The sequence below is a fragment of the Notechis scutatus genome, chromosome 15 (assembly GCF_049901735.1).
Source record: "Notechis scutatus isolate UNSWTSFEM ecotype Mainland chromosome 15, rNotScu1.2, whole genome shotgun sequence".
NCBI lineage: Eukaryota > Metazoa > Chordata > Lepidosauria > Squamata > Elapidae > Notechis > Notechis scutatus.
In genome coordinates, this window is record NC_142023.1 from 10,198,283 (window position 1) to 10,221,351 (window position 23,069).

The 23,069-nt window shown below is 48.0% G+C and overlaps 1 protein-coding gene across 5 annotated transcripts in view; it reads left to right on the forward strand.

Moving 5' to 3' along the window:
* The window catches only part of RAPGEF1 (Rap guanine nucleotide exchange factor 1), a 46,086-nt gene that overhangs the window by 11,001 nt on the left and 12,016 nt on the right, over positions 1–23,069 (forward strand). The window contains exons 2-13 of one of the 5 annotated variants that reach the window (XM_087944137.1): positions 4,733–4,872; positions 9,085–9,263; positions 9,780–9,936; positions 10,880–10,968; positions 11,974–12,126; positions 12,210–12,333; positions 13,015–13,198; positions 14,204–14,686; positions 17,941–18,137; positions 19,578–19,733; positions 20,916–21,230; positions 21,830–21,928. In XM_087944137.1, coding sequence (XP_087800263.1) covers positions 4,733–4,872; positions 9,085–9,263; positions 9,780–9,936; positions 10,880–10,968; positions 11,974–12,126; positions 12,210–12,333; positions 13,015–13,198; positions 14,204–14,686; positions 17,941–18,137; positions 19,578–19,733; positions 20,916–21,230; positions 21,830–21,928 — 2,276 coding nt within the window. The remainder of the gene's footprint in view (positions 1–4,732; positions 4,873–9,084; positions 9,264–9,779; positions 9,937–10,879; positions 10,969–11,973; positions 12,127–12,209; positions 12,334–13,014; positions 13,199–14,203; positions 14,687–17,940; positions 18,138–19,577; positions 19,734–20,915; positions 21,231–21,829; positions 21,929–23,069) is intronic. The other 4 variants (XM_087944138.1, XM_087944139.1, XM_087944140.1 and 1 more) reach the window with 4 other exon arrangements.

A 23,069-nucleotide genomic window follows, 5' to 3' on the forward strand; every position in this document is an offset into this window, starting at 1 on the left:
TGTTCAACCACACTCAGTGGAGAGAGATGGTAACCCAGCAGTAAATCATAGACTGCCTCCTTACCGTAGGCTAAAATAAGTCTTAACCATGCCTGGATTGTTCTAGCCTAACAGGAGTGCCAACAAACCCTCATGGCCAGACATTTGGGGCTCAATTGTACAGGATTGTGGAAAGGAACGTGCTAAGATCCGGTGACCAAATCCTCTTGTTCAACGGTGCTCAGCTCCATTCCAAAGCCGAAGAAGATGCCTCTGTGGTCCTGTGGCCGGCATGACTAAACACCAGAAGGTGCACGGAATGTTGTTCCCTTCCCACCAAAGGGGGTCCCTATTTTTCTACCTGCACTTTTACCTGCTCTCAAACTGCTAGGTTGGCAGAAGCTACTGGGACAAGGAATGGGAGAGCTCACTCTGTGACACAGCGCTGGGGATTCGAACCGCCAAACTGCCAACCTTTCTGATTGACAAGCTCACAGCGTCTTAGCCCCTGAGCCACGACGTCCCTTAAACCAGGGGTCTCCAACTTTAAGATTTGTGGACTTCAACTCCCAGAATTCCTCAGCCAGCTTTGCTGGGAGTTGAAGTCCACAAGTCTTAAAAGTTGCCAAGATTGGAGACGCTTCCTTAAACTTTCCTCAAACTTCAGCGCTTCCTTAAACGGGGCAATAATCAGGATTCTTGTGGACCTCCTGGGTGGGACTGAGATCTCCAGAGCCTCTCCTCCCCCTCCCCTCCCCACCCTCCTGTGTTTTTCCACTGAAAGGGACCGATGACATCACCCCCGTTGCCTCGGCGACAGGTAAACAGTTATAGAAAATCCCAGATCGTGACACCAAGGTTTTGTTTTCCAAGACAAAGAAGAGGGATCTCCGAAGGGGAGGATGGGATCCACCTTCAAAAGGCAATGGAGACCCAGTTCGTTCTTCCCTCTGCTTTCCCTCCGTCTCGGGTGGATCCAGGCAGATTCTTCACAGAATAACAAGAGCTGGAAGGGACCTTGTAGGTCATCCAGTCCAACCCCCCGCCCAAGCAGGAGACCCTACACCATTTCTGACAGAGGGCAGTCCGGTCTTTTCTTAAAACCTTCCAGGGATGAAGCTCCCACAACCTCTAAAGGCAACTTCGGTTGATTGTTCTCACTGTCGGAAAATTCCTCCTTATTTCCAGGTTGAATCTCTCCTTGTTCAGTTTCCATCCATTCTTCCTTGTCTGGCCTTCGGGTGCTTTGGAAAACAGCTTGACCCACTTCCTCCTCTCTGGGGCAGCCCCTCAAATATTGGAAGACTGCTGTCCTTGTCTCCCCTGGTCCTTCTCTTCCCTAGACCAGCCAGGCCCAGATTCTAAAGAAGGATGAGCTCCAGGCGCCCCTTTTCTACTTTTTGGGAGGGTGTGTCTCTTCGAGCTGGTGCTTGTCCTCCAAACCCCTGGAGGCCCTGCATTCTTCAGTACCTGCGTCACCTTCTGTGGTTTACCTCCGCTCCTCAGCCAGGCTTCCCCAAAGGACACACTTGGGATGCCTGCCGTTTGAAAGCCTGAGGTTATCCATCAGCCTGGTTTCTCTCCCGAGCTGCAGGTGGCCCTTCAGGTGTTGACACCGTGATCACATCTCCCTCCATCTTCATGTCTTCAGGCAAAGCATTCCTGGTTTCAGTTGCTTGGTTTGACTTCTTTTCCATATCTTTCAACTGCCTTCCTTCCTTCCTTCTTTTCCTCCCTCCCTCCATCCTTCCCTCCCTTTTCTTCCTTTCTTCCTTTCCTTCCTTCTTTTCCTCCCTCCTTCCTTTCCTTTCCTTCTCTTCCTTCATTCTTTTCCTTCCTTCCTTTCCTTTCCTTCTTTCCTTCCTTTCCTTCCTTCTCTTCCTTTCTTCCTTTCCTTCCTTCTCTTCCTTCTTCTCTTCCTTCTCTTCCTTCCTTCTTTTCCTCCATCCCTTCCTCTTTTCCTTCCTTTCCTTCCTTCCCTTCCTTCCTTCCTCCTTCATTTCCTTCGCTTCTTTCCCCCCTTCCTCCTTCCTTTCCTTCCTTCTTCCCTTCCTTAACACATTTCAAGAGATCACAGGGCTGGAAGGGACCTTTGAGGTCTTCTAGTCCAACTCCCGGCCCAAGGCAGGTCTCCTGATAGTATCCCAGACAAAGGGCTGTCCAGTCTCTTCTTAAAACGTTCCAGTGTTGGAGCACCCACAACTTCTGGAGTCAAGCGGTTCCACTGGTTATTAGTTTTCACTCTCAGGAAGTTTCACCTTATTTTGAAGTTGAGCTTCCATTGTCCGTTGTTTCTTGTCCGTTCTCTTCCATATTTCTTTCAAATCGATCTTGATTCCTGCTCACCTGATGGATAACGTAGCCCATGGCTGCCTTCTCCTGGGACTTTTTTCCTCGCTGACCTCCCAGATTAGCCTTCCCAGCTTCAGTAGTCAAAGTAGGACTTCTAATGAGGTTGGTCACACGTCCCCTCAAGCAGCAGAGACAATTTCCAACTGGTTGTCCAGCCCTTCAAAAGGCCGAGATGGACAATCCAATTGACCTCTCTGTGTTCTCCAGAACCTCATTCTCCTCATCTGACTGTATAATGTCCTATTAATTCCAGGCAGGAAATCCATACAACAATCTACGCTACAAAGCCTCAAAGTTAAATGTTTTCTTTTGAAAGATTTCTTTGAAAGCCACCAACCTCCTCGCCACAAAAGAGGGTGGCCGGAGGAATGCAAACCCTTTCCAGAATGTTCTTTTTTCTTAATATATGGCGACAACCGGAGTTGGGAAAGCTGGAGAAACATGTTTGAGGAATCAATAAATCTAAATGATTGTGAAACAACCCAGCTGACTGTGATTGTTCATTTAATGACTGCTCAAAGTTACAACGGCCCTGAAAATAGTGACTTAGGATCCTTAATTGAGGTCACATGATCATAATTCAGACGCTTGGCAACTGACTCGTTTTATGATGGTTGCAAAATCCCGGTCTCCTTTAGCAACCAAGTCAAATTGGGAAAGCCGGGTTCATTTAACAACCATGTGACCCACTGGACAACTGCAGTGATTCACTTAACAACAGTGGCAAGAAAAGGTTGTGGAACGGGGCAAAATTCAATAAACAAATAATCTCATTTAACCACCTAAATTTTAGGCTCAATTGTGGTCGTAAGCCAAGGACTATCCTGTAGAGTGTCCTCTTTTGGCCAAAGAGGTGAAAAGAACTGTTGTCATTTTGACAAATTCATTCAGTTTGTACTCCCGATCCACAGTTTGTCAATTTTCTTCTTTAAATGTTCTCAGGGGCCTTTTGAAATGGGAAGCTATGTATAAATTTCAGAAATCAATGGGATTGCCAGCCAAGACAATTTATTATTTATTCAAACCTTAACCCTTAGGGTGTGTGTGTTATCTTCTCTCCTTCCTTCCTTCCTTCCTTCCTTCCTTCCTTCCTTCCTTCCTTCCTTCCTTCCTTCCTTCCTTCCTTCCTTCCTTCCTTCCTTCCTTCCTGTTTCTCCGATTTCTCTCTTCTTTCTTTCTCTCTTCTTTCTTTCCTTTTCTCCTTTTGTCTCCTTCCTTTTTCCTTCCCTTTCTCTTTCCTTCTTTTCCCTTCCTTCCTTCCTTCCTTCCTTTCCTCCCTCCCTCTCCTTATTTCTCTCTTTGCTTTCTTTCCCTTTCTCTCACCCTTCCTTCTTTCCCTTCCCTTCTTTCTTTTTCCTCATTTTCCCTTTCCTTCCTCCCTTCCTCCTCCGATCCTTCTCTCTCTCTCTTTCCCTTTCTCCTTTCCTCCCTCCCTCCCTCCCTTTCATTTGTGCCGTTAATTCATCCAGTGACTTCCCAGCAACCTCCCTCCAACAGGCGTAATGTTCTGGCACCACTTACTTCATTGGAAGGATTCCACAGACTTGTACCCGACCAGACATCATCATGTTAGCCAGGAATGGTGGATGGTAGCAGTCAGGAGGCAAACGGCTTTGAATCCCTTCTCCTCTCTCTCTCTCTCTCCCCTCACTTCCACCTCCTCCACCCCCCAGTCCTCTTGTCTGGAAATCGCCAGCTGATATTCCTACTCACCCACCCACCCTTTCGTCAGAAGTCAAGCCCATGTTGGCTCAGGGCAAAACAAACTTTAGATCCTACGGGAAGGCCGTGACTCAACTGTTGGAGGTGGTTTAAAGGCAGCTGGGCAAAGGCACACAGCCTTTAGCCAAACAGACACAACTGTGTGTGTGTTGGAAACTCACTTCTGGAAGAGTTAGGGGAGAGCCCAATAATAATTGGACTGCCAATGATCAGCAATGGTGTAGGGCAGGGGTGTCCAACCTTGGTAACGTTAAGCCTGGAGGACTTCAACTCCCAGAATTCCCCAGCCAGCAAAGCTGGCTGGGGAATTCTGGGAGTTGAAGTCCTCCAGGCTTAACGTTACCAAGGTTGGACACCCCTGGTGTAGGGTCTCCTGCTTGTCCTTCCATCCGTTCAGAGCCGAAGACGCTTCTCAGATGAGAAGTAAAATGTCTTCAAAGAAAAACCAGAAAGTCCAGTTGCCTCTTGGAGGAAAAAGAAAAGAAAAAAGCACCTTTAGGAAAGGAAGTAGCTATTTTAAACAGTTGCGTTGGATGCGTTTCAGCACCTGGTAAATCTTGTTTGTTAACCCTGATGCTCCCAGACGTCAGGCACATCCTGGCTTATTCGTGCAGTGGCTCATTGGTTGTCTGCTGCAATTTATTTCACCGTGCTTCTGTTCTCGTTTTTTGTTGGCTAGACTCTCAGCGGTCTCATCTCTCTTCCTTCACCATGAAGCTGAAGGACAAGTTCCACTCGCCCAAAATAAAAAGGACGCCATCCAAGAAAGGAAAGCAGCCTGACGTCGTGGTGAAATCCCCCGAGAAGGTAGTCAACAAGGTGAGTTAGTTGAGGGGTCTTCCACTCAACGACGTATTATTGAGCCTGGGAATACGGTGGTAAGTCGTGGCCGCCATTAAACAGATCATCCCGTGACCCCCGCCTGACTTTATGACCTCTTTTGCAGCATGCCACTGTCATTAAGCAAACACGGCGGCCGTTAAGCGAACGTTAAAACCTTTAGCTTCTCATCTGAGAAGCTTCTTCGGTTCTGACTGAACGGTGGAGGATGGAAGGATTTATTGCCGCCATCTAGTCATTCGCGCTCTTTTTGAGAGTCGCTGAGGCCACTTGGAGGTTTATCTCTGCCCTCAGAGCAGCCTCAACGACCCTCAGAAAGAGCACTAACAACCAGATGACTGCAAGGGATACAGATCTTTCCATTCTCCACTGTTCAGCCAGAACCGAAGAAGCTTCTTGGGTGAGAAGCGAAATATATTCAAAGAGGAAACAAAAGAAAGCCAAATTGCCTTTTGAAAAAGCACCCGAGGGATTTACATCGTCGTATCAGTGGTTGAATGGGAGTGGTGCGGTGTGCCTAGAGGTGGAGCTCTCGCCTCACAATCAGGAGGCTGTGAGTTCAATCCTAGGTAGAGGCGAGGCAGGTATTTCTCTCTCTCAGCACAATGAGAACCTATCTGCTGAACAAAACTCCGCGTTGGCGACAGGGAGGGCATCCGGCCATTAAAACACTCTGCTAGCTCCATTCAGCTTCATGTTGTTATTTGAGGCTATTGTCTGTTTCTTCGTGGCTGATCCAAGTGTGCTGCTTTTCATGGATAAGGGAGTCCTGGTTGAAAGAAAATTTAACAGCCAAGAGAAGATAAAATTCTAAAATTGCTTTCTTCCTCATTGAACGAAGCCCATCCGAAACGTCACGGCCATTTTCAAGGTGATCAAATGATTAAATGGCAAGCCGGGGTTGGGAAGTCACGCCAGTGACTGCACGCCATGCGTTTTATTTTAATTAAATTCAGACATAAATCAGAGGAGGTCCGTTGGGAGGCGGTCCTGGCCCTCCCCATGTTCTGATGGACCCGGCCAGTCGAAACCCTGCTGGAGAAGGGGGCCGTTTGCCAAACGGATTTTATTTACAAAGCAAGCATTTCTCTCAAGCTGTTTTTCTTTTTTTCTGTTTGAAAGATCGGTCTCAGAGGAGTTGGAAACCTAATCCATTTTAACAACCTGATTTGTCTCTTGAATCAGTGGGAGGAGATGCTACTGAGATGGTTAACAACAAGTCAGGGTGTCAGGTTGTTAGTGCGGGGAAAAAGCTGCAAAGATGCTTAACCACACAGTAATTTTCTTGCATTTGTTTTCAGAACCCTGGCCTGACTCAATGTTTTTTTTAATTGCTTTTTATTGAACTTTATTGAAGGGATCTAGATGCCCTAATGGATCACCATAAGTATGAGCCCGCAGTGTGCTGCAGCTGCCCCAAAAGCCAACACAATCCTGGGCGTCCAGTTTGGGTTACTACAATACAAAAAAAGACAGGAAAAAAGGGGTCCAAAGAAGAGCAACTTCAGATGATAAAATCTCTGGAGGTGTTCTGACCCGCCTCCTTTTCCAACAAATCAAACACAATCCAAAAGGAACAGAAACCTTGTAATGCTTTTGCAAAACTCCAACACTGGAAGTTTTTAAGAAGAGATTGGACCAACCTTATGTCTGAAATGCCGTAGGGTTTCCTGGCTGAGCAGGCTGGGGGAAGGAGAAGAAGGAGGGAAGAAGTGAAGAGGAAAAGGGAGAGAGAGAGAGAGAAAAAGGAACGACTTCCAACTTCCAACTCCACTTTCCAGCTCAACCCACATCTGCTTGTCCTGATGCTGCCCCTCACGGAGTCCAGATGGGGCATTTCGTGGCATTTGTGTGATGGCCGTTTCTTAACGCATGACCGGCTGGAGAGTTTTGCCAGAGGGAAGCGGCGTTCTTGGAAATTCAATGCAGCGGACGCAGAGCTGCGGCGGCTCTCTCTCTCTCCAGTTTCTCACGTCGAGATGGAGCCATGCAGAAAACCACCAGAACAGCCTCCGTTTGCAGAGGGTCCTTGACTTACAACCATTCGTTTAGTGACCAAAATTACAAGGGCAATGGAGGGGGAAGCTGCTCTTCACACTTAATGACCAGGATAGCATCCCAACAAGATTTGGATTCTGGTTCATATTTATGACAGCCACAATGTCCCTGTGTGTGTGTGTGTGTGAGAGAGAGAGAGAGAAACCAGAGAAATCACTTAACAACAGTGTGTGACTAACTTAACAACTGCAGGGATGCCCTTAACAACAGTGGCACAGAAAGTCGCAAAATGAGGCAAAACCTCACTTAGCAACAGAAATTTTGGGCTCCGCTGTGTTCGTACAGGGTCGGAAGTACGAGCCCTTCTCAGGATTTGGGGAAGAAATGTGCTTTTCCAACTTGCAAGATTCTGTTCACGTACAGTGACCTGAAAATAAAGTAGAATTAGGCATCCAGTCATGCTTCCTGCCCAGTCTACCTCACAAGGCTGGCTGGAGAGGAAATGGCTTTCGTCAGCCTTTTTTTCACACCCAAATATTTCTTGGTTGAACGTGGGGCCAGAAGCCAGATCATTCTTTGCCGTTTCCTCCCTCCCTCCTCCCTAGACTGGGGTCGTTCTAGGACACGCAAGTGCCCTTCTCTCCCAGCCAGATAGGTGCCTCTGGAACAAAAGGCACCAAATTTGCACAGTCGGTCTTGTATTATTTTCACAGGTGCAACCTCTTTCTTCACCTGAAAAACAGTGTGCAAGGAGGGTGCAGGTCACACTACGAACCACTGATCTACTGGGAAAATGAACTGGGTGTTGTGTCTTCAGTTAAAAACACCACACTAGCGGATTGCAAATTGTTCCGAATTTGGATCTCTTTGATTGGAAAGGGTCTGTTTTCTTTGCAAAACTGTTTCTGGAAGTCTCAGTGGAGGTTCTCAGTCATCCAGGTCATGGTTGTCTGAAAGGTGCTTTTTCAAAAGGCCTCTGGACTTTGCTTTTCCTTGGAGACCTTTCGCTTCTCGTCCAAGAAGCTTCAGTTCTCACTGAATGGTGGAGGATGTAAGGATTTATATTGCTTGCAATCCTCTGGTCGTTAGTGCTGTTTCCGTGAGGCCACTCGGAGGTTTATCTGTGCCCTCCAGTGGCCTGAATAGTGCAAATGGGTGTGGGACGTTCTTGGTGTCAACTCGTAAATCATTCCTATGCCTGTTTTCGAGTTGCCATAAGAAGGAAGGGGGGAAGGCTGATGAAGGCCAGAAGCACATTCCACACTTATCTTGTGGAGATTGTAGCCTCGGCTACTGGCTCTTCTGCCTGGGAAAATCCTTCATTGGAGAATGTGATTGATGACACCCAGCCCGTGTGAATGTGTTTGGTTGGAGAATCTGATTTATGACACACCAGGGGGCTGGAGGGAAACAGGGTCATAGGGGATAGTAAATTATGTGTCTCAGAGTTAGCTTCATACCGGTTATGTTGCCCCTAATAAATCTTTTGGATTCTTTTGAAGCTGGGCTCGAGGCTCATGATTTAATTAGGGCAATCATCGGAACCCTGACACTTGGATCTGCTGAGAGGGTTGTGTTGTAAACAGGAGGTAGGTGGGAGTCGTATGCCTCCCCTTCTGTTGAGAGAGGGTTGTTAAACGGTCCTCTCTGTCCAAAATGTGTTTCTAGAAGTGGTTTAACATCAGAAATGGTATATTGATCTTTTGGGAATGGTGAGCCCAAAGCTGCTATAGTTCAGGAACTGTTTTTGTGGGTTCAGAATGGGGCATTTAGAATTTAGAACCATTTGACTTCCAAATGGATAGATATAATTAATGGGAAGGTGGGTGGGTGGATGGATAAGTAGAGCGGATGGATGGATGCATGGAATGGAGAGGTAGATAAAGGATGGCTGGATAGGTGAAGAGAGCTTATGCAACGGAGACAAATTTCTTGTATATCCAGTCCCACTTGGCCAATAAAGAATTCTGTCCTATTCTATGAATAGATCTATAAAATGAATGGGTAGATGATGGATCGATGGAATGGATCGATGGATTGACAGAATGGACGGATGGATTAATAAGACAGACTGAATGAAGATGGATCGACGGATGGATGAACAGAATGGATGGATGGTTGGGGAAGAATTTGCCTGTCTTTTAACTATCCAGGCCAATAGGAAGCTTTGTAAAAGGGGTCTTTCTGTCTCAGAACTTAAGTTGGCTGGAGGAGAAGGAGAAGGACGTAGTGAGTGCCCTGCGCTACTTTAAGACCATTGTGGACAAAATGGCCATTGATAACAAGGTGTTGGAGATGTTGCCAGGATCAGCCAGCAAAGTTCTGGAAGCCATCTTGCCTCTGGTTCAGACGGACCCACGGATTCAGCAGAGGTGAGTCAGGACGCAAGGGGCTGAGTAAGTTGGATTGCGAGTTGGGTCCTAATTGGGCAGTCCGTCCTTTCCCTCAACGTCTGCAACGGAGATTGAGGTGCTCATTGTGCAGCTTGGATGGAGAATTTGGTAGCTGTTGGGCAGTCCCTTCCTCAAACGATTAGGATGAATGATTGAGGGAGCTCGGTGCACCTATCTAGCCTATCGAAGAAAACAATTAGGAGAAATATGATAATTGAGGGACTGTCAAATAGAAGAAGGGGTTTACTTATTCTCTAAAGATCCTGGCTGGAGAATTCTGGGAGTCGAAGTCCACAAGTCTTAAAGTTGTCCAGGTTTGGAGACCACTGGAATAAACTAAATGGTACGCCAAAAAAAAGAGAGAGAATGGCCTTTATGAAGGAAGGAATGTTTCGTTGCAGCGCCTTGCTGACTTCTGACAATTCTTTACTTAAGGCCGGACTCTCCCCGCCTCTTCTTCCTTCTGACCTCTTCTTCTTCTTCCCACTTCTGCAGTTCTGCCATCACTTCCTGTTACAGCCGCGTGTATCAGAGCTTGGGAAATTTAATCCGATGGTCCGATCAAGTGATGCTTGAAGGCATCAACGCTGAAGACAAAGAAGTGGTGAATACAGTTAAGGGGGTTATCAAGGCAGTTCTGGATGGAGTTAAGGTATGGGTCTTGCTTAAAACCCCTTTTATTTAGGCTATAAAGGGAATTCCTCTCCAGCAAAGTCTCGGCCAATGGTCTTTCATGAGATTTCACAGACCTTTATCAGGCTTGGAGAGTTGCCAGGCCAATATCTTCCAAACACCACACTATAGCAGCAAGAAGTCAGGAACTTCACCCTCGTGAATCAAACTAATTGTCTCCTGCAAAGCCCACTCCCCTTTCGCTCCTCTTTATTCCCTCTGGGAGGGGCCATTCACCGTCCACCTATGGTTTTACTCCCGAGTCGACCCTTGTTCCTCAGCTGTTCCCTTCGTCTGGCAGCTCTGCGCATGTGCACACTGGGAACAGGCTCCAGCTGTTCTTCTGCCTCACTGATCTCCAACTCTGAAGGCAGCTGATAACTGTCGGACGGCCCTGGCCCCATCTCTGCCTCCGATGCAGAGCCCTCGTCAGAGCCTTCCCCAGACTCCAGGACTGGCCCATGTTCCTCCCCAACCTCCTCACTGTCCGAGTCTGCTGCCAGCTCCACTGGCGGGCAACAACACGCCCCATGAACCCCTTGTAGAGTTAGTGTGTAAGAACCAACAAAGGCAATAAAGGGTCTGAAGGCCAAATTGTATGATGAATGGTTGAGGGGAGCAGCCATAAAAATTAATGCAATCCTGGGTTGTATAAACAGAAGCATAGGATCAAGATCACGTGAAGTATTAGTGCCGCTTTACAAAACCCTAGTAAGGCCACACCTGGAATACACTGCAACCAGTTTTGCTCACCACAAATTACAAAAAAAGATGTTGAGACTTTGGAAAACGTTCTGAGAAGAGTAACTAAGATGATCAAAGGCCTGGAGACTAAACCACAGGAAAAATGGCTGCGTGATTTGGCTCTGGCTAGTCTCAAGAAAAGAGGAATTGGGGTTGACTTGTGTTCTGTTGATAACTAGGAGCTGGTGAAGCTCACAATTGAGAAGCAGGAGCACCCATCTCCCACCAGCCCTGTCAAGCCCACCTTACCTGTGTCTACAGAAGACAGGTGAGTGGACAAAAAGTTTAGAGATCTTCCTTTCCAAGAGTTGGGGCTGTTGTGAGGGCCTGGAGCTCCAGGGATACAACCTCCTCGTGGCCGGTTTCACAAAAGGGAGGCATCAGTCAGTCTGAAGTGTCTGGAAACTAGCTCTCCTACCTCTTATTTTCTTTGATGTCTGTCTGTTTCTGTGTCTGTTATCCATCTATCCATCCATCTGTCGTGTCTATTGATCTAGCAATATCTCCTGTATCTGTCCTCTATCTCTCCATTTATATCGTTTCTCTATGTCTCTATTCCTGCCTGTCTACTTAAATCTATTATCCAACCATCTAATTATCATCCAGTTATCCATCCTAATATTTGTATCCATCCATCCACCCACCCACCCACCTATGTTTATTTGTTTATTTGTTTATCTGTTTATCCATGTCTTCTAGCTCACTCTTTCAATATCTCCACCCACCCATCCATCCATCCATCCATCCATCCATCCATCCATGTCTTTCATCTCTCTCTCTCTTCTCTCTCTCCATCATCTCTCTCTCTCCATCTATTTATATTCCCTCTCCATCTCCTTCCATATACCACGTCGTTCACTGCATGCTCTCTTTCTCTTCTATCCATCCATCCATCCATGCCTTCCAGTTTTCACTTTGTCTCTTCTGTCTCCGTCCATCTGTCCATCCATCCATGCCTTCCAGTGTGCAGTTTCTTTCTATCTCTCTCCATCCCTCCATGTTTTCTAGTGTGTGCACTCTCTCTTCTGTACCTACCTCCATCCATGCCATCTACCTATCACCATCTATCCATCCATCCATTTCTTACGTATGTATCATGTCTTCTATCTCATACTCCATCTCCCTCCCTCCCTTCTCTTCCCTCCTTCCTCTGTCCCTCCCTCCCCCACATTCCCATTTCCTTCCCTCCTTCCTCTGTCCCTCCCTCCCACATAGCGTATTATCTTATCCCTTCCTTCTCTCTCCTCATAGTGTATTATCTCCCCCTCTCCAGCCAGTTGGAGCTTCCCTTGACGGATCGGGAGATGGAGATCCTCAACAAGACGGCCGGGAAGACGCCGACCGCAGAAGTGCCGGCTGATGACGCAGACGAAGAGGTCGCCCCACCCAAACCGCCCCTTCCTTGCATCCGAGTGGCTGAAAACAGGTGAATGCACCAACCTGGGGGGAACTGGGTCAGAACATTTCACTTTAACATCAGTATTCTCAATTTTCCTTCGTCTTGTGCAGCCTTCCTCCAGCTCTGCCTCCTAAGAAACGCCAGTCGGTACCCTCCCCTACACGAGTGGCCATCGTAGCCCCCATGAGCCGAGCAACCAGTGGCTCCAGTTTACCCATTGGGATCAACAAACAGGTAAAGTACCAGCCCTGTCTGACCCAGAAGCTATCCAGATAGGATGGGGTGTCCCTTTAAAACCTCCTGATCACAGGCGGTCCTTAACTTACAGTTGATTTAGTGACCGTCCGTGCAGCAACACTGGAAAAAAAATGACTTACGGCCATTTTTCACGTTGCAACATCCGCATGGCCACAGGATCCAAATTTGGACACTTGGCAAGTGGCTCATATTTATGACGGTCGCAACGTTCCCGGGGGGGGGAGTTGGTTGGGTCAGGCGATCCTCCTTTTGCAACCTTCACTGCAGGGATTCACTTAACAAGTTGCAAGGAAGGTTGTGAAATGGGGCAAAACTCACCCGTCCACCTTCTTGCTTGGCACAGAAATTTCTGGGGGCTCCGTTGCGGTTGTAAGTCAAGGACTCTACTTGTACAGAATTCCGTCCAAATTTAAGATCATTTCCCTTCCTGGATTCAGAGACTTAAAATGTACCTGTCCGTTTCCCCTGTTCTGAAAGAGGCGGTTGAAGAGTTTTCGCCAGGGCAGCCATCTTGTTTAATTCCAGGATGGGTTGTTTATAAAGACACAGGCCATGCCGACATGTTCACTCCTAATAAATCCTTGGCTTGAGGCTCGTGGTTTAATTAGGGCAACAGTTGACTCTGCCTATTGTTCCGCTTCTCCTTCCCACCCACAGGAGTTTGAAAACGATGGCTACCCCCAACGGAGGCTGTCGGGGGGCAGCCAGTCCTACGGAGGGGAATCTCCCCGCCTCTCGCCCTACAGCAGCATGGGGAAGCTAAGCAAGTCGGACGAGCAGCTGTCCTCCTTGGATTGCGACAGCGGGCAGTGCTCGCACAACACAAGCTGTGAAACGTTAGGTAAGGAGGTGGGGAGTCTGCTGGGCTGCTGAGGGGCTCAGCATGGGGCTGCCCTAGGCTGAGAGGTGCGATCACCGGTTCAACTCCCATCCGTCACGAGTATCAGGTCCACACGGGAAGGTCCAGTGAAACTGATTTATGGCTAAACAGCTTGGGCCCAAGACAATTCTCAACTAATGGTCAGCACCTCGTTAGAGTTAGATGAGGATCCACAAGGGGCAGTGGCTCTTCCTTCCCAAGGGCCGGCCCATAGATTTCCACTGCTCTCCTCTCCTCTCTGCCTTCTGCGCATCAGGCACTGGGCCCAGCTGTTCCTCCTCTTCCTCATCAGCCACCTCCAGACCTGGGGGCTGTTGATTCTCCACCTGAGGGCTGATGGACCGCCCAGGCTCTGCCTCCGTCTCTCTCTCTCTGCCAGCTCCATTCCCTCTTCTCCTCAGAGCTCTGAGGTTGCCTTGATGCTGGCCGTGACTCCCATCCCAGATCCTCCTCCTCCTCTGATTTGGCTGCCACAGGGGCCGGTGGCCAACAGGCCACAACCCACACCGAATACAGCTCAGAGTTTCTCTTTTTAAAGAAAAGATGGAGAAAAACTGTCCCAGGTTCAATCCATCCACCAGCTGAGCCTTTCAATCTTCATTGTGTTGTGGAAATGGTGTGTGTGTGTGCGCGCGCCAGTATATGTATATGAACATGGACCAGTCCTGGAGTCTGGGGAAGGCTCTGACGAGGGCTCTGTGTCGGAGGCAGAGATGGGGCCAGGGCCGCCCGACAGTTATCAGCTGCCTTTGCAGTCAGAGATCAGTGGGGAAGAAGAACAGCTGGAGCCTGTTCCCAGTGTGCGCATGCACAGAGCTGGCAGGAGAAGGGAACAACTAAGGAACAAGGGCTGCCAACATGGGAGTAAAGACACAGGTGAATGTCTCCTCCCATAGGGAATAAGTAAAACTGTCCCTTCCAACTCTTCCGTTACTCATATAGTGTTTCTCGCTCTCTTTCCTGTAGATCATTACGATCCTGATTACGAGTTCCTGCAGCAAGATCTCTCAAACACGGACCAGATCCCCCAGCCGGGACTCGGGGTGCTCAGCCCTTTGCCAGAGGGCCTGCGGGAATCTGCCTCTCCGTTTCTTGGACCACCTTTCCAACTTCCAGAGAATTGTGTCTCCCCAACCGCAGCTCCGGCAGTCGAGGTCCCACCAGCTCTTCCCGAGAAGAAGCGGAGAGGGACGGCGGCTTCCTCCTTCGACGTCTCCGGTTGTCGGGTCCTCCTGGAGAGGCACCCTTCGCAGTACGACAATATTTCGGAGGAGGACTTAAGCGTCCCGCCCCTCCTGCCCTGGGTCTTCACCCCTTTTGCGGCTGTCCTGCCCTATCAGCCCGGAAAGCCAGGCCCCCCTGTGGAATTCCTGGCTGATTTCTCCAGTCCCAACGCGCCCAGAGACTCCGAGGAACCCCCACCCCTGCCCGAGAAGAAAAACAAACACAGTAAGTGCTCCCTCCTCTGCTCGGGGGTTTTAACATAACTTTATTAAAAACGTTCACAAAGGAAGACTAAAATCTAACGGGAAGGATAGGATAAAGGAGGATTTAGGATAAAGAGAGGAGAAGACAAAAACCCCAGAAAAAGACAAAGCCAAAAGTACAGAGAAAGAAGAAAATATAAAATTGCTTCTGATTTCTTCCCTTTTCCTTTCCTCCTTTTTTTCCTTCTTTCCTCTCTTTCTTCCTTTCTTCCTTCCCTTTTTCTTTTTCTCCTCTCCTTTCTTTCCTCCTTTTTCCCTCCTTTTCTTCCTTCCTTCCTTCCCTTTTTCTTTCTTTTCTCCTTTCCTTCTTTCCCTCCTTTTTTCCTTCTTTTCTCTTTTCCTTTCTTCCCTTTTTCTTTCTTTTCTCCTTTCCTTCTTTCCGTCCTTTTTTCCTCCGTTTCTCTCTTCTTCCTTCCCTTTTTCTTTCTTTTCTCCTTTCCTCCCTTTCCGTCCTTTTTTCCTTCTTTTCTCTCTCTCTTCCTTCCCTTTTACTTTCTTTACTCCTTTCCTTCCTTTGCCTTTTCCCCCTTCTTTCCTTTCTTCCTCCCTCCCTTCCTTTCTTTTCCCTCCCTCCCCCTCGCCTTCCCTTTCCTTTCTTTTCCTTTCTTCTTTTAAAAGCCACAGCAAGGGGAGGCCCCCCAGCTTTGCAAAATAACAATAGCAGGGTTTCAATATTTGAGGGGCTGCCATAAAGAAGAGGCGGTCAAGTTGTTCTCCAAACAAAGCACCAAAACGAAGAGAAGAAACAACGGATGGACATTAACCAAGGAGGGGAAGCAAACATGGAACTAGGGAGGAATTTCCTGACAGGGAGAACAAATAAGCAGAGAAACAACTTAACTCCAGAAGTTGTGGATGCACCTGGAAGTTAAAAAAAAACAACGTTGGATAACCCTTTGTCTGAAGTAGTGTAGGGTTTCCTGCCTAGGCAGAGGGTTGGACTAGAAGACCTCCAAGGTCCCTTCCAGCTCCGTTATTCTTCTACTTTCCATTGTAGGGCATTGAGTCCACCCAACATAGTCACCATATCATAAAGAGATACGTAAGAAAGAATTAAGTCTTAATCTAAGGCAGGGGTGTCCAACCTTGGCCACTTTAAGCCTGGAGGACTTCAACTCCCAGAATTCCCCAGCCAGCAAAGCTGGCTGGGGAATTCTGGGAGTTGAAGTCCTCCAGGCTTAAAGTGGCCAAGGTTGGACACCCCTGATCTAAAGCCTTTCTCCTCGACCCTTCCCACTGAGTTTCTCTTCTACTTTCCATCGTAGGACAGCCAGCTCTTCACAGTGTCACCCCACACTTCCTGCCTGTTGCATGTCTTCAAAACCACAACAGGGGGGAGTTCCCCACCCCCTGCAAAAGTGACAAAATTAAACTAGGCAAACGTATGATTCACCACCAAGTTCTGAGTAATTATCCCAACATCAACAGGCTTAAAAACAGCGGTTGGCTCTTAAAGAATTTCCCTCCCAAGAAACACGAAGAAGATCGAAGATCGTATGGTTTACCGAGGACTTTGTTTGTTTTTTGTGTGTGTTTTTTTTTAAATGTTGGTTTAGTGTCGTTTTTCTGGCACTCGGCACCCAAATTTGCTTTTCCTCTTTCTGCCCAGCTGTTGGTTTAATCACGTGGCGACTCTCACTTAATCCTGATTTGTTTAGATTGCTGACTTAGCACTTTTTGGATAATCTCTCCCTCTCTCGCACGCACACACAAAAAAGGAACAGGAAAGTTGAGTCTGTTTTCGAAGTCCGGATAAGAATTTTGCCCTCTGGGTTAAGAGTTGAGCAATTGAGGGATATTTATGTTGGACTGGCTGAGTCTGATTTGCCTTTATTATTGCTGGGAGTCCTCGAGTTACGACCCCAATTGGGCCCAAAATGTAGGTTGCTAAGTGAAAAACGTGTTAACGTTTACACCTTCTCTTGTCAAAGTTGTTAATTGAATCCTTGCATTTGTGAAGTTAGTAACCCGGTTGTTAAATGAATCTGGATTTCTCATTGATCTTGCTTCTTTATCCGAGTGGTCAAGTTTCTTGCTTGGGGTATTGCTGATTTTGTGATTGTTGGTCACCTGGATGTTGATTGCTGGTGAGATATGTCGATCTTTCTGTTTCCTTTTGGGCTTTTTGATTGTCTTTTTTTTTTTTTTTGAATGGTGTCTACAAATTGCTTATCTCACCGTGCCTGTTGATGGCTGGTTTGCCTGAGGGTATCAAGCCCGCAGGAATTCCTTTGTGGTTTTGGATTTGGTCCAGGACAATGGGTCCTCAACCTGGAGGCTCATCACAGTGGATCCAGGAAGACTTGAACAAATGTTATGATTTAAAATCTTGAGTTCAAGTCTTGGGGGGGTCCATGGCCACAGAAGGTACCTAAAACAGTGTGCATGGTGAAGAAAAGACTGGTCCACTAAGATGGTCACACTTGGAACTGTGGTTATGTCATGCCTCTTTTGGAGTCTGACTCCGAGGGAGAGGAGGAACAGCCGATAGGGAGTGGAGGTGTGGCTCTGGTGGCTGTGGAGGAAGCTGGGGAAGGGCACAGGCTGCCTAGGCAGTCAGAGGAAGACCCAGGCCCATCCCAACTTCATCCTAGGGCACGCAGAGAGGAGAGGATAAGGGAGAAATGTGAATGGTTTAGTCTATGGGGGAGGAAGGGGCCCTGATCCCCTTCACGGGCTGCAGCTGTGAGGACTGTTTAAAAGGACAAACTGCGCATGGCCCAGTGCTGGAAACAAAGTGTGAAATAATTCTAGCCTTTCATTGCTTATCTGAGTTCTGGCGTCCTTCCCAGTGTGTGTATTTCGATATCAGTGGACGTCTTCAAGCCCTTATCCTGCCGTGTCTCCTAAATTGCTTCAGCATGGTTTGTGTAGTTTTTTTCTATTTATATGTGTTTTGAGTTTGAACAGCACTTCTTCCTTTTCACAACTGTTTGTGGGGGAGTTTCTTCTCCAGTCAAGGATAAGTGGAGCTTTGAAGCCAAGTTGGAGGCATTAAAGGGACTTCACCTGTTTTTGTGACTTCGTTGCTTTTGTATTCCCGGTCATCATAGGTTAAGCCTTAAAAGTCATCTTCTTAATTTCACATCTTTCTTCTGTGAATCCCTCCAACCAACCAGGGGATGGGGAAGAGGAGGTTTCTCCAAGCACCTCACCGAGAAGGTGACCCCCCTCCCACACACACACACACACCCTCGTGTCCATTCTCTCTTGCAGTGTTGGCCTATATGCAGTTTGTGGAGGACTACTCTGAACCTCAGCCTTCCATGTTCTACCAAACCCCCCAGAACGAGCACATCTACCAGCAGAAGAATAGGCACCTGATGGAGGTTTATGGATTCAGCGATTCCTTCAGCAGCACAGGCCAGGATCTGGCCCCACCTCCAGCTCTCCCACCCAAACAGAGGCAGCTGGTGAGTCTTCTTCTTCTTCTTCTTCTTCTTCTTCTTCTTCTTCTTCTTCTTCTTCTTCTTCTTCTTCTTCTTCTTCTTCTTCTTCTTCTTCTTTCTTCTTCTTCTTCTTCTTCTTCTTCTTCTTCTTCTTCTTCTTCTTCTTCTTCTTCTTCTTCTTCTTCTTCTTCTTCTTTTCCTCCTCCTCCTCCTCCTCCTCTTCTTCTTCCTCTTCCTCCTCCTTCTTCTTCTTCTCCTTCTCCATCTTGGTTCAGTTCCTTCTTGCCCATGCTAAGAGATACGGAGCCTTTGTTTTGGTCCGTGGTCCAAATCCAGTGTGATTATTTTGGCTTTGGGCTTTTGTTCCAAGAAAGAGTGAGCGCTATTTTATTACACTTGGTTGTAGTGAATGTTCCTGGTCGGATGGCTTCTTCCAAGTTCCACCTCCAGAACTGACATAGAATATAACAAGGGACCTTGAAGGTCTTTTATAATAGATATATACGTGTGTTTGTGCAATAACTGTTATGATGTACCTATTATATATACACACACACAAATATGTCTATATATCCTGTATAATAGATACATATGTGTTTGTGCAATAACTGTTACACATCCAAATGTTTATCAACTGTATATATGCACCGGGATGCCATTAACCAGGAGGCGTTATTCCCTGCCTCAGTTTCCCCAGCCGTGTGGTCTTGGCATTGAAGCGTTTTTGTTCCTCTGTTTCTTCTCTCGCCTTCTAAGGTCTGCCTGCTCCTTTTTCTGTTTTATTCCATTTGGGTTTTGTTTTTGTTTTTGTTTTTTCCTGAATTCAATCTCTTTTTATTTTATTTTATTTTCCTTTTCCCCTGTTTTTGGGGGAGAAAAATCATCAGATGCTTAGCCCTCCCCCTTTCGTTTCTCGCCACGTTTCCTGAAAGCAAATATGAAACAATTCTCCCCTTGGCCTGCATGAGAGGGCTGGCGTCCCAACTGTCTTCATGCCTTTGGCTTAGTGACCACAATTGGCCCAACGTTTCGGTTGCTTCAATGGGACGGTTCCAAAGTGAGTTCCGCTCTCTCCCTTTTACAACCTTTCTTGCCGCCGTTGATAAGTGAGTCCCAGCCAAAGGGGATCAGGCTTTTTTCCCCCAGTGCCGCCGTCGTAACTTTGAACGGTTGTAAGTTCGAGGACTACTTGAGCAGGGGATTGGACTACTAGAAGACCTCCCCTCCGACTCTGTTATTCACGGTCACTAAACAAACTGATGTAGGTTGAAGACTGCCTGTATTTGGATAGGAGGAGAATCCAGCACCGAAGCACTTGGACGGGACCTTAAGAGGCTTTCTAGTCCAACCCCACCCAAGGCAGGCCCTGGGTTCATCTCCCGTCGATGTAGGTTGTTCTTTTTTTTTTTCTCTTCTTCCTTTCGTCTTTCTCCCTCGCTCCTTTTCTTTCTCTCCTTCCAACAGGCTATTTTCCCTGCTCCCTTCTCTTCTGTCTCCTACTGTGTCCAGCCATCTAAGGGCCCCCTGGCCCCCGAGGAGGAGGTGGGCACAGGCCAGGCCCTCACCGTTTCCGTCTCTAACTCCTTCCTCCAGCAGAACAGTTCCTTTCCCACGCACTCGGTGAGTTACTAACGGAACGCCTTGCCTTTCGCAGCTTGCTTCCTCTCGCTCTTTCCGCTTGTTGATTGATCTTTATTATGAGCGGAGGCCAATGCAACGTGTCCCAGGATAACCTTGCGGGATCCCGACCTTGAGTTGGTCACCGGGACCGTTGGGTTTATTCTCCCAAACTTTTGGACTCTGCTGGAGCCCACCTGCAGAGAAGGTCCCAATCTGTGGGGTTCTTGGATGCTCTCTGAACTGGGTCGTTTCCAGGCAGACGTCTCATGACCCTACTAGGTAACCTCATCAGTGCTAGAAGGTAGTGGGTGGAAGGGAGGAGGAGGAGGATGGTCTTTGGTGCTCTCTGAGTTTGCTTATTTTCTTGCAGACATTTCATGACCCAACTAGGTAACCTCATCAGCGCCAGAACAGAATGGGATGGAGGAGGAGGGGGGGGAGACAAGGAGGTGGAGGGGAGGAGGAGGAGGAGGAGGAAGAAAAAGACTGTGGGGTCCTTGGTGCTCTCTGAGCTGCTCTGTTTCCATGCAGACATTTCATGACCCAACTAGGTAACCACATCAGTGCTAGATGTTCTGCATCAAACTAAAAGGAGGCAGTAAGGAAGATTTCTACGAGATTCTTCCAATCGTCGTGGATTTGGTTAGGTCAGGGGGGTTGTGCATGGCGGCAGTAGCTGTGCCAGGGATGCTTTTGATCACACGGTGCCGAATCCTTGAAACAGGGAGATCCTCCTTCCAGCGTGGAGGGAGGAAGCAAGGGGTGGACTTCTCACCCGGCGTCGAGTGCATTCGCGAGCCGTTTGCATCGTGCCTGGCCGGGGCCTCCTGCCCCTTGCAAGTGGAGAACCCCCTGCCAAAGGCCCTTTTATGTTTTCATCCTCCCTCCTAGATTTCGTTTCGGAATGTCGTCCTTTTTTCCCCCCAGGAGGGAGAATCCAACTCCCTTCTCTTTCCTGGCTTTGGCCTGCTCTGGATTCTTAGCCAAGGGAGTTCCCCCAACGGGAAAGCCAACTGAGCCATCGGGCGACTGTGTACGTTGTTCTAATTCCTTCTCTCTCTCTCTCTTTCTTTTTCTCTCCTCCCCTCCTCTCCTCCCCTTCAATGCTACCCTTTCTCGTTGACTTGCTGCCATTTTCTCCCCTCGCCCTTTCCGCCTCATCCTCGTCCCGTTTCCCCCCAGTACAAATCCGTCTTCAGGTCTTTCTCCCAAGACTTCGTGCCTCGGGGCCCAGTTCCCGCCATCCCTCCCTTTCTTTCCTCTACTTTGGCCGCTGCATCCTCTCCTCAGGCTTTTCCACCTGCACACCAGGCTCCGAATTCGGACCCGCCGGCGGCACCAGCCACATCTGGCCAGCCCCTTGGCACCATGGAGCGGCCATCTTCTTCTTCCTCCTCCTCTTCCTCCTCCTCCTCCTCCTCCTCTTCTCAAGACAAGGCTGCTTCTGTCTCACTCTCCTCTGAATCCTCTTTCACCGAACATCTCCAGAAGTCTTCGGTGAGAAAACCGGATGGGGCCCGAGCTCACCTTTTGTGGGGGTGGGGGACCCAGTCGTAGTTGGCTTACCCATTGCCTCCTTCCTAGGGCTGAGAGGAAGTGGCTGGCCCAAAGTCACCCAGCTGCCTTTCGTGGCTAAGGCAGGACTAGAACTCACCATCTCCTGGGGGTTGATTGGCTCAGCATCACTCAGCTGCCTTTCATGGCTAAAGTGGAACTAGAATTCACATCTCCTACTTTCTAGTTTGGTGCCTTAGCCATTGGATCAAACTGGCTCTATTAATATTAAGAGGGGGCCCTGCAGCTTTTAGGGAATTGTTCTAAGCACCCCCTCCAGAGTTTTGCTAGCATGGTTTGGAGAACAACGGTTATCCTTTTTAATAATAATAATAATAATAATAATTGGGAGGACGATTTTCATCAGGTGGGTGAGGGCCTGTCACGAATGTCGCATAGGTCCCCCCCCTCCTGCCCCCTCTGAATAGCTAGAGAATGTTCCGGTAAGCCTACCTGTCCCGCCGTGCTTTTCTGGGGAGTGCTGGGTTCATCCCCCCCAGGTGGGATCACCCCTTTGCTTCCCTTCCCTTCTGTCTCTGTAGAGTGACCACGTTGGCGAGGTAGCCAGGGAGGGTGAATACGTCAATCTGTATTCCTCGGGTCAAAGCAATGGGGAGCTTCCCCCTTCCTACTCAGAAGGAGTAAGTAAAACCAGGATGAGCCCTGCCAATGGCTTTGCATGCCTACTGGAGAGGAGTAGCAGGGAGGTCTCGTTCCTCCTTTCTCACCCGCTCCCAGCATTCGGGACCCGAACTCTGGTCTATATATAAACAGGGAGCAAGGCGCACTCATTGGCACTGATGATGCTCCCTAGCTGGGTCGTGAAATGTCTGCATGGAAACAGCCCAGCTGAGAGAACCAAGAACCCAGCGGTCCTCCTCCTCCCTTTCTTCCTCACCCTTCCCCTCCTCCTCCTCGCAAACCCCATTTCCTTCTAGCACTGATAACATTGCCTAGTTGGGTCACGAAAAGTCTGCACAAAAAAACAACAACCAAGCACCAAAGACCCCCACAGCTCAACCCGAGCTATAAATATTTATTGAGAGTTTTGCAGCGATAATTCAGCGCCAGAAAAATAAACACAGAGGGCTGATGCTTCATTTAACATCTTTATAAACATCAGTAGATTTTACAAACCAGTTGTAGGTTTCTCCAACGTGGAGCAAACTCAAACAGAAACATGTTGCAAGTTCAGAGCAGAGCTCCAGCCTTCAGCAAGCAAGCAAGTTAGTTTCATCTTCAATAGACAGACTCACAGCTTCAGAGCTGCAGAGCTTAACATCGAACCACGGCTAGACTACTTTTAGTTTCAGTTTCCAAGCAGTCCTCATTGGCTGACCTTGTTACCAAGCTCTGTTTCAGATCATGAATATACTGGCAATATTCTCTTGTAATCATACCTGGATTCCATTAGGCTCCCCTCTTTTACTACACCACGCTGCCATTTTGGGGGTGCCTCGTACCAAACTGAATTTAAAATTCCTATCCAGAATCAGAAAAGCATTTTTTATTTATTTTTTGGTTTCCTATTAACAACCTCTGCTAAGGACTTTCCTATCTAATCCCCTGTGGATTTTAATTTCCCCTCTGACTATCACACTGGATGTTTCCAGCCTAGAAAATGTACATTCTGCTATTTTAAATGTCTTTGTGGAAGAATCGGTTGGATTTGATGGCTCGGCAGGGAAGAGAGGCGGAACTGGAGAAGTGGGTTTCTCGCCTACGGAAAATTGGATTCCTTGGTGATTTCAAAGCTTGGAAACTGGAAGAGCTGTGGGTTTC